The 11,624-nt window shown below is 36.6% G+C and overlaps 1 protein-coding gene across 1 annotated transcript; it reads left to right on the forward strand.

Annotated features, from left to right (window-relative positions):
- The first annotated feature begins 6,076 nt into the window (after positions 1-6,076).
- Positions 6,077-10,678, forward strand: LOC134741975 (ubiquitin-conjugating enzyme E2-17 kDa). The gene is made up of 5 exons (XM_063674884.1): positions 6,077-6,351; positions 6,864-6,927; positions 7,296-7,327; positions 7,417-7,600; positions 9,653-10,678. Exons 1-5 carry the CDS (start codon positions 6,328-6,330, stop codon positions 9,790-9,792), a joined length of 444 nt encoding a protein of 147 aa, XP_063530954.1. The 5' UTR covers positions 6,077-6,327; the 3' UTR covers positions 9,793-10,678.
- Positions 10,679-11,624: the final 946 nt, after the last annotated feature.

The following is an 11,624-nucleotide window of genomic DNA, read 5'->3' on the forward strand; positions in this document are numbered from 1 at the left end:
CGTACAGGCTGACGTCCGGGATATCTTCGGTATAGTGTCGAGTTAGTCTAGCTCTAGGGTCTCTAGCTAGATCCATGACGGGTGCTCGGGTTGTTGTGTATAACTGTCCATAGAACTTCTCGACTTCTCCCAAGAGCTCAGGTTTGGATGAGATGATCCTGCCGTCGTCGGTCTTCAATTTTGTCAGTTGGCTTTGGCCAATAGACAGATCTCTGGCAATAATTAATTAAAATATTATAATCATGGAGACTATATAAAGGAGCCAAATCTCTATGTATGAAAAGTGTCCATCAAAAAACAGTAATTAGGCGGCGCCACCATACACCGAAATACTACCAAAAACAACCTACGTAATTTGGTCGGGTTATTTGTTGCCATATGTATGGTTTGGTATGGTTCATGTTATACTCATGTCCCAGAGCCTCACTAGCGCCACCGGAGAGATTAGGAACTATTATTTACAGCTGAAAGCTGGTCACTTTTGCAATAGTTCTGCCCATGAAGTTATACCCTAAACAGGAGCGAGCTGTCACTTTTTTTGCCATACTAAATTGAACCTTATCACCGAGGCAGAAAGGTGTTCGTACCAGACTAGAGAAAACGGTCCACATGAGATAGCAAAAGTAGGTCGCGGTGTCCCACTCGCACATGTTGCCAAAGTTAAAAAAATACCATTTTGGTAGTATTTATATCAATAACTACTAAAATTAAATACCTTCTTATATTATTTAAGTGCTATATTCAGAGTGCGGTTCTGATATATTTTACGTAATTTGTAAATAGTTATAATGTCAAAGTGTAAGTGTATTAACTGATTTAACCAAGCATGTGCACAACAAAAAATACATTAATTTTAATATGGTAGACATTGTAGTAACTTTGAATATTAATTGGTATCCCCAACTTGATAAAGAAATTTTCAAAATACATGAATGGCGGCGCTCAAGATTTATTTGCGAAATAAAGTATAAAATGGGTAAAAGATGTTGTGTGAAAGGTTGCAGAAGTGAAAGTTTTGTTGATTGTGGTATATCGTTTCACAGGTAAGCCTCAACTATTAAAGTTTACGATAAAAATACAAGAAAACATTGTCAAACTCATTAGGGTGACTATGATGTCGGCACGATGTGAATCGGCCTTACAGAGTTCTTATTACCTACGTGCTTACTTAATGTAAAAATAAGTTTACCTAAATAAGTATATCTTTATTTCGGCATGTTTAATTATTTGGTTGATAGATAGATAGATAGATAAATGATTTATTTGTGCACGTAATGAGAGCTATATAATTGCCAAAATTTAAATCCAAAATCCTTAAATATTACAGACACATTTATACATAATATTCTATATTGGTTGAACACACATTTCCGTCAGTACACAAAGGCGGCAAATTAAAAAAAAAATGGTGCAATTAACTACGATGACGCTTAAAGAATAGCTGAAGTGTGCAAAAGAGAAGCCATAACGTATATGAATATACCATGAGTGCGAAAGAGGCAGACTACAAATGAAAATAACGTGACCATTTTTAGGGTTCCGTACCCAAAGGGTAAAAACGGAACCCTATCACTAAGACTCCGCTGTCCGTCTGTCAGTCTGTCTGTTATCAGTAACAGCTTTTATAAAGACTAAATTAAGTAAGGTTTTGTGAAGCGTTTTACAGATTAGAAAAAAACTATATCCATTCTCTCTGACTTCCTATGCATGAATGAAAAAAGATCTTGGCCAAACTATACATTCCAACTTATCCTAATATCCCACATACATATGACTTATGGTCACCCTAATTAGAAAGAGATGCAACCGCCCACTTTGACTTCTCATGTGGACACACTTTTTGGCCCGTGTACTCCATCCGGTTTATTAAAATCTAAATCCGTGGTTCTGCCATAAGAGATTGTCGTCCTTTCTATACCGTCCATAATTATAATATTAGATTTAAATATAAGGCTGTCTATGCACATGTATTTTTAATGCTGCGTACACATGGGATGGGGTTTACTGATGGCCAAGAAACTGCAAAAAACCAACAAACGCTAAAAATCGAAAAACACTTAGGTCTCATACGCACGAGCGCTTTTTCGACGCGCGTTAATAAAGCGTTTGAACGACACAAATGGATACATGTGTATTTATTCACACGATGGCGGTGACGCTTTTTATCGAGCTCTTAGAGGCCACACACACACGAGCGCGTTAAAAAAGCGTTTGAATCCGCCATGAATCTAGTATAACTGGATCGGTCATGAGGAGTGGGGGAAAATGACCGAACGGGATAGTCTTATGTATCTTTCAGTAGAAGTAGCAGAGAAAGCGCTGTTATTGTTTGTCCTTGTCATAGTTTCACTTTTCCACCGCTGCCACAACCGAGGTTGTGGCAAACAAATAAGTACGTGACATGTCATGTTTGTTCGTTGCTTGTTTAATTATCGTTGTTTTGAAAATGAAAATGAAAATGAAAATGAAAAATGAAAAAGGTTTAATTAGGCAAAAAACATTACATCACAGAAAACTTGACAGTGGTCCCCAAACTAGGCCGAGCCTGTATCTTGGGAACCACAGAGAGTTCGTAAGCATTTAATTTTATGTTACACTTATATATGTCACCTAGTACTTAAAGATATAGCTATTGTAATACTAAACGCTAACATGTTTAAAATTATTGAAAATTACTAAAAAGGCATGCAGTAAGTATAACTATATTTACAGAGTAAAGATTGTGATATTGTAGGGTTTATTGTAGTATGATTGAATGAGTGTGTGGATGAGTGTGTGTGTGTTTGTGTATGTATATTTGTATGTATGATCCTACTTACTTAAGGAGAATAGGGTCTCTGTCTTACAGTATGACAATGTCAATAACCATTTCCCCAGGACCACTTTCAACTTAGGAAGCGCACACTGTTGTATGTTTATGTGTTTGCATATGACATTGTAGATAAAGGGGTGCATGCAGTGAGGAGCTCGCTTAACAAAAGCTGAGCTGCTCTTTGGAAGGGGAACTCGGTATATTCTTCTCTTTAATAATTCTTCATGCAGCATTGATTTAAATATTAGTCCATGGGTGCGAGTAACCGCTTTCATTATGTACAGTTGCCTAACCGTCAGAAGTTTGCTTTCTCTGTAAAGATTTTCAGTCGGGTAACGGAAAGGTTTCCTGAGCATGACTTTTATGACAGCCCTTTGGGCCCGCTCCAGGTCTAGCAGTGTTGTCTTACAGGCGCTACCCCAAACTGCAATACAGTATTGTAAAACGGATTGACATAAGGCATAATACACCATTTGCATAATATTTAATGGAGTGCAGTCGCGAAGACGTTTAACAATGAAAATTATCTTCCTTACTCTCTTCGACAGGACTTGGATGTGATTTTTGAAGGACAGGTGTTGGTCGATGAGGAGACCTAAATACCTGACCGTTGAGCATCTAGTGATGTGGTTGCAGGAGCAAGGCGAGTACGTATTATCACAGTTATGAAGGGTTAAATGTATGGATGCCGGTGGAGTGGTTAAGATTGTTTTGCTGAAAGAGATGTAGTACGTTTTTTCTACATTTAGGGTAAGGAGGTTGCCGTCAAGCCAAGAAACTATTTTTGCTAGTCCCTCATTGGCCGCTGAGAACGTTTCTTCCCAGGTCTTCCCACAAAACGTTACCACAGTATCATCTGCATAACAGATCATGTTTGAGTCGGGAATATCTAGCTGCAGAAGGTCATTAATATATATTGTGAAAAGGGTTGGGCCAAGAATGCTCCCCTGCGGTACACCAAAGTTAACAGGAAGTTGGCTGCTAAGGAATTCACCAATTTTTACCGATTGCCGCCTATTTGTTAAGTAGCTTCTAAACCACAGCAAGGGGACACCTCTCACTCCTACTGCCTCCAGTTTTTTTAAGAGTATGGGGACTGAGACGGTGTCGAACGCTTTAGCAAGGTCTAGAAAAACGCCTATGCTTTTTTGGCCACTGTCTAGATGTTGTGAGATTATGTTAGTGAGGAGGACCGCGGCGTCTTCAGTGGACCTGCCTGATCTGAAACCAAACTGATTATCCGATATAATCGAATGTTTCTCCAGGAACTTAACAAGACGTTTATTCACAATTTTTTCTAATAATTTAGAAAAAACACTTAGTAGAGAAATAGGTCTATAATTAATTACAGCATTTTGTATGAAATTGTGCTTTCTCTTATGAAATATAGTGATGGTTAGCGTTTTGAATGCTTGAACTTTGATAAAATACTGGTGAATTGTTCTGTAATCGGCTGTAATAGCCTGTCTGAGCAAAAATATGAGATCATAACCTTTCACACGTAAGTACGGTATTTTACACCTTCCTCTTAACGCAATATGTGAGAATAACATCGTAAAATTACGTTACACTCAAAGCAATGTACAATCAAACGATTTCAATAAAAATATCACAATTATTTACGCAAATTAACAAAACATTATTTGTAAAATTATCCGCCCAAATTACGTAGGTAGGTAGGAGTCTGAGGTCAGCCATTTTTAAACTTCTTCTTAATATAGCTGCATAACAATCATGTTAGGGATACCAGATGAAAATATCATAATTTTATGGGTAATTTTAACCTCGAAGTTTTTTCGTACTTCTAATTCCAAAAAATAAATAAACAAATGTTGTGAAGATTAAATGTGGTGTACATTAATTGGTGTGATTGAGATTTGTGATTTCTTTAAATTAAAACCCATAATACATTTTATTTTACGTTTTATTTACTAAACATGTTTAGTTTTGTACCACCTTCGCGAATTATAGGAGGTATTTCATTGTATATACGCCTAAAAAGAACGGCCCATTGACATTTTATTTAACAATTTTTTAATACCGTCAAACAAGCTAATTTTGCCTCTAGGGTAATCGCCCCAGCGTGATATCAAATATTGGGGTAATTTTTACCAATATGGTATCCCCACGTTTATGACGTCATCTATGTCTATCCCTTACGGGCGCACGCGTATAGCTGGTCTATGTAATGCTAGGTCTATGGAATCCGCCCACACGCTAAATGAGGGCTATCGTTTTTTTGCTCACCAGTTGGCGCCTCTGTTGATGGTGGTCCAAAAGACTAAAGAACAGCTGTCAGTCATTGAAGTGACAAGTGACATTTGACATTTCAAACTATGGAAAAGACCACCATCTACACTAGCGCCCCTAGCGGCAAATTCATACGCGTTAGCCCTCATTCGATTTAATGGCCAACGCTTAGTCGAAAATTCAACAACGCTTCATAAGAAGCGCCACCGCTATCATGTGAATAAATACACATGTATCCATTTGTGTCATTCAAACGCTTTATCAACGCGCGTTAAACGGCGACGGTCTTTCCACCGCGATACAACCGGCTGACGATCTGTTTTAATTCACAATGGCATCTTAATTATCATCTGACAAAGTATCAAACGGGAGGCGATGACAACTTTTTTTACATGTTTCGGTGGCTGCCATTCCTCAACCCACCAACGGAGCGGCAGCTGACGTCCACGAGCAGTTAACCACTATACGAGTTATCGCCTGGGATGCGATTGGTTATGGAAATCTGTTCCTGGCTCGCGGTCTAATACGTATATGCATATTTTCATGAAACATTTAATGATTTATTATGGAGTTAAGATCTTGTGGGTTTAGAAATTATTCATCTGTTCTCCGGAAACCTGACATTACTAGCGGGAAGAGGGAAAGTTTCATATTGCAAAAATGTGTTTGAAAATAGCTCGCAATCCAAAAATAGCGCCGTGAATCCTCTTTGAGGCCAAATCGTCATATCCGGAAATAAAATGTTGCCATATATAAATGTAAAGTGGCAAATGCAGGCAGATATTTTAAACCTATTTGTTGTGCTACATAGCACATTCACCTTTAAAATAACAATGTGGAATGTAAAAAACTCATTTTTCTATTTTATACACTACTCCACTGAAGAAATTACATTATTTAAAATATAAACATAAATTAACTTTTTCAAATAAATATTATATTTCGTTTCTAGCAACTTTGGTCCACCTCTAGAAATGGTCGATTTTCCTGTTTGCTGTTCTCCACTCGTCGAGAGTGTGTTAATTTTGTTATAAATCGCACTCTATTCTAATTATTATTATTTCTTAATATTAGTTATTTTTATATTTTATTTAAAACTTGAAGAACTGGTGTTATTGAGCATAAATGGTTATTATTGCATAAAACGACTCAGTGGTACTTTTGCGTTGAGACGGGAGCCATCTTGCAATCTCTAATCAAAGGTCCTTGGCTCACAGTTTCGTTGTCTAGTTGAAAGTCAGTTTATTCCATCATAAAATAATCAAATGGCGTTAAAACGAATTAATAGGGTACGTATTGTTAAGCGTGATTTCTATTTATATGAATGAATTGGTTCTTGAACAGAGTGTGGTAAAATATGTATCCAGACTTGGAAGTGAACGTTTCGTCATTGTGAATACCTATTATCAAAATTCCTTCTGGATAATTCCTAGTGTGTGATTATTTTTCTGTAAAGGTGTGGACTATAACAATTTGCAAGTTACGATACGGTTTCTATAAAATAACGGTGAATCAATGTTCTACGTAGGTGACAATTCTGTGCACACGGCGTACATAAAATGTCGGAATAATGTGCCAATTTTAAAGTTTTCTTGGCTTTTCATGATGTGGGAAACTTAAAAATATGGAAATTATATCTTACAAAATTGCTTTATGAAAGGATTATCTCTGGCATACTTGGTTGTAAGTTTGTGACCGAACCTCGACTTTATTTTGCAAATGATGACATGTCCGACTGATTTTGGTATTGTTTCTGGTCGTGTTGTGACACTGTGTACACGTCTTGCGGTTTCACTTTCAGGAATTACAAGACCTTGGCAGAGATCCCCCGGCACAATGTTCTGCAGGACCACACGGCGAAGACCGTGAGTACTAGCCCTATTGATCTATGTGCTTATAGTTCTTGTGACTCATTGTCGCATTACAATAATAGTGAGAAATTAGTCAATGGTTACTGTTTCATAGCATACTCTAGATACAGTGAAAGCTATACAATGCTTCTCAATTGACATGTGATGTAAACATTTGTCATTGTGAGAATCCTTGTACTCAATATCATGAGTATATATTTAATATAAACTGATTTCAATGTATACTTAGCAGAAGGAAACCCTCCATGAAACCATTCTGAATTATTTTATGAATTAATAATGAATTTACTTAATTCAGGAAAGTAATTGGATCTGTTAGTGCATTTATTAGTTCAAATAATGTACTTGCTTTTTTTTTTCAGTCTTCCATTGGCAAGCCACAATTATGGGTCCAGTAAGTAGCTTTCTTTTACAAAATTTAATTCCTAAGTACCTATTTTTAAACAAAATATAATAAGTAACCATCTTTTGTTTTAATTGCAGGTCGACAGTCCGTATCAAGGAGGAGTATTCTTCCTGACTATACATTTCCCAACAGATTATCCATTCAAGCCACCCAAAGTTGCATTTACAACACGTATCTATCATCCCAACATAAACAGTAATGGCTCCATCTGCCTTGACATTCTGCGCTCACAGTGGTCCCCAGCGCTCACCATATCTAAAGGTATAATATCTAACCATCGTCAATATCTATCTAATCAGTGCCTCTATCATTAAGCATTGTCATTATTATCAATGTGTATTAGTATGTATATTGTCCTTTAGTGTGCATAGTACAGTCAGCATCTAATTAATGGTAAAAGCCAAAGTAGCTAAATAATTTGCAGTAAAATTTTCTTCCTAATATGAAAATGTGCTGCAATTTATTTCACTACTTAGTCTGGATACGGTTTGAACCTCAAGCATAGCTGTGTTAAAGATATAGTTGATTTGTGTCAATGATGATGACTAAGATTTGTATGGCAATTGGTCAACAGACAATGCAATGGGGTTGGCAACTTTCAAAGGTTTGCAGAGATGGTGCCATCATAGCTTGCCCCTTTTTCTATGAGATTTGGCTTAAAGGGCTGGCATCCAGGGCATTAAAAAAACAAAAATTTGACAATTCTAGGGATTCACAGGGCAAGCTATGCTGGCGCCATCTGCTAATTATTTTCAACCCCATTGCAAAAACTATTTGACAGTACTTAAAAAATGACAAAAGCAATAACAGAAGAAATACTTTTAATGTGAAACATTTATCCCTGTTATGTGTCATTTATTTATGATTTTACCTTTTACATAGATAGTACATGCTTAAAGGTTGAGAACCTGTAGGCATTGTTTTTTCTTCATTTTTAACTAAATTGAAGATTTGTTGCGTGTGTGAGCCTAATTGTTTTTGCAACCACGATGACAATGTCTGGTAATACTGCATTCATTTAGGTAAAGCAAAAGTGGGATGCATGATGTTATACAATAAAATACGAGGTAATTTCCAGCTGTTAGCCAGCTGTTCCTAGTAGGAAATTCCCATCACCTTGTTAGGTTATAAAAGTGCACTATTAAATTTCTACTAAATAAATAAATAAACAATTTTAAAAATAAAATTGTTATTGCAGCAACAGAAGTACATATTAAAAATTTTCCTATCTCTATTATTTCTGTTTTCTATTGTAGTTGATTGAGTTGTTTGCCTGCTGACAGGCAAATGGGCATTGGAGGCTTAGTAACAGGATTTTGTTCAAATGCTTAGTATTAAGGTTTCAGAACCCATAGAAGCTATTTTCCAGTTGTTGTTGTTGATAATGTAATCAATTTCAAGATCTTTAGGAAGTTTTATCCCAAGCTTTTCAAATATCTTACTTAATACTGGTACCACTATTTTTTTGTAGTTTAGGTATGTTGAGATAGGCATTGCTACCCAACTCTGTTGGGTCAATGAACTTTTGGCCTTCTATCTTTATCTGATAAGTGTTTTCCTTTGTGGCTTTTACATTACTGATTCTCATATATTTTAGACTGCCCAAATTGTATTGGGGAGATGTTTTGGGCACCTAAATGTTGTTATATATCTGATGGGTATATTGTATATTAACTGTAATTCTATGCACCATCATTGACATAGTTTTTAAATCTTATTGCAATGAGATAAGGTCCACCAATATTTAGCTGACATGTGTTGCTACCGCCATTAGGTTAAAGTTATGTGCAGCATAGAGTAACTGATACTAGAGCGGTACTGTCATAGTAAATTTTGTAACCCCAGTAAATTCACTGCCATCTGTCGACACACTTTAAAACTAAAAATGAAGATTTATAAAAATACGATAGAATGTATTTAAATATAGATAAATGATTTTTTTTATTTGCATTAATTATTTTTATGATTTTGACCCATGTTCTTTCACTGATATGCGTTAAAATTGTTAAATAACAAACGAAACCGTCAACGCCATCTATACGACTGTAGGCCAAAACTAGTAGCGCCCTCTGAACGAGAATCAAATTTTCTTGATTTTCGAGGCACGTTTTTTCCTTAGACTGTATCCATCTATTACGGAGTTATATCTATCTTTGTGTGCAGCAATCGTCATTTATCTTTGGCTACAGATAGCCTTTTCTGTGTTTTGAAAAATTACTACTACTATTCACCAAATAACCTAACTTAATGCCGACTCACACTAATTATAATTTTCGTGAATTGATTTTAATGTACTCAATTATTTCCTTCCAGTGTTGCTCTCAATCTGCTCGCTGTTATGTGATCCAAACCCAGACGACCCATTGGTGCCAGAAATTGCTAGGATCTACAAAACGGACAGAGAAAAGTACAATGAACTAGCCCGTGAGTGGACGAGGAAGTATGCCATGTGATGAGTCAAGCGTGACGTCAGCAACACATACACACACACATCGCCACAGCCCGGGCTCCCATCCCTCCCGTTCCCAACCCAGTCTCCTACTTCAAACTGTGTTCCGCTGAAATCTTCATCAATGACCTAAATTAACTGAACTTGTATAAATTGTTTACATTCACTAGGGTCTGCCTAATTTATGTCTTGTCCAATAATATTTTTTATGCAAATAATTGCATCCTAAGTAAACTCGTTAAACATGTGCAAATATAGTTTCTGTTTATCTAATAAGATACATTTTCTACATAAGAGCAAAATTCTATTCCGTTAAACATTGATGTGTCAGTAGATGTCTTAATGCATTATTCTCATTTAGTTGAAGTTAAACATTAGTTAAATTTACATGATTTGAATAATTGTATTCTTAAAGAATTTGTACTTTAACTAGATCTAAATTGCATTGTGAAACTGTACAATAGCCATATGATTAAGAAACGGAGCGTTTATTGCTTACTCTTACTACAGTCCGATTGATTCACTTAGGAATTTGTCAATGAATTGTATGAAAGGCTCGTAAGTGTTCAGAACATATGAGTAATATAAGTAAGTGGTATTACGAAATGAGCTCGTTGACGGAGTCGAGTGGGTGTTAATTTTTTTACTAGAGAAACAATCTTTTTTTTAAGTTAGTAAATGTAGCGTGCTACAGACCAGACTGACATCTGTTAAAATGGTCAGTTTTCTTTCATCCACAATATTTTCAAAGGAAGGAAAACGCTCCAATAGCTACAACATTCAGTATAAATTACAGTGTATCTCATAAGATCATAAGTTACGATTAATCTAGATTTTTTCAATATGGCGTTCTTTATAATTTTATCTAATATATATTGTGGTTGTAAGGATACTTGCGTTGTAATTTCCACGAATAATCCTATCCACGTACCATCCCACGTTCCTGGGACAGACCGACAGCGGCGCGGCCGCGGCTGGCCCGTCACCCGCGTGGCAAGCGTGTGTTGCCAACTGCTACAAAAGGGACATTATGTGCTGGTTCAACACAGACAGGGAGATTAAAATTAAAGCTTTTCAAATTGTAATCAATCGACAAGTTGTATTTTAGCTTCACTAAATTGTAAGAAACAATAAATTATTGTGTATGTAAATAACGGCGAGCTTTATTTAGGCACTGGTTCCCGTAGCGGCATGCCCTCGCCGGCTGTAAATAGTGACGTCCTTGCGCGGCAGGTAGACAGTTGGCGTTGGAAATAGCTCCACGCTCCAAAACGCCACTTTAATTAAGATTTTATAGAACTTGCTGCTCACTCAATCCACTTCGTCCAGCTACAATCGATACTTGAAACTATAAATTAATAATGCCATAGTAATGGAGGTAACACTAGCATTATTTTAGATTTGCTTAAATTTACAACTGCCATTTATCCTTTTTAAATCGCGCAAGACCAAGTTCAGACAGATAGTGTACTGTTTTACTTACACTTTACAGCGTTAGCAGATTCATGAAGTGTTAGTTATATCGAAGATCAGTGTCATAAAATAGTAACGAGGTCAAGCACCGGAGACCTACTTTTGTTGTATACTGTAATGATCGTCCACCGAAGCGTTTCGTCGAATACGCAGAGCTAATTTAGTTACAGTAACCCTTTTCCAGGCCATTTAAAAATTACAACGCACATTTTTGCTTGTAGCTTTCCATCAGGCGTTTCAATAAACGCATTTTGCGGACATAAGTGGTAAGGCGCGTATTTTTAGGGTTCCGTACCCAAAGGGTAAAAACGGGACCCTGTTACTGAGACTTCGCTGTCTGTCAGTCTGTCACCAGGCTGTATC

This window comes from Cydia strobilella, chromosome 1, assembly GCF_947568885.1.
Source record: "Cydia strobilella chromosome 1, ilCydStro3.1, whole genome shotgun sequence".
NCBI classification, from domain to species: Eukaryota; Metazoa; Arthropoda; class Insecta; order Lepidoptera; family Tortricidae; genus Cydia; species Cydia strobilella.

Bases quoted from the DNA above. Each gene is read 5' to 3' on its own strand.
- LOC134741975 (XM_063674884.1), top strand. From the start codon at position 6,328: ATGGCGTTAAAACGAATTAATAGG. The intron at 6,352-6,863 runs GTACGTATTGTT...TTTCACTTTCAG, and splicing joins CGTTAAAACGAATTAATAGG to GAATTACAAGACCTTGGCAG. The intron at 7,328-7,416 runs GTAAGTAGCTTT...TTTTAATTGCAG, and splicing joins AAGCCACAATTATGGGTCCA to GTCGACAGTCCGTATCAAGG.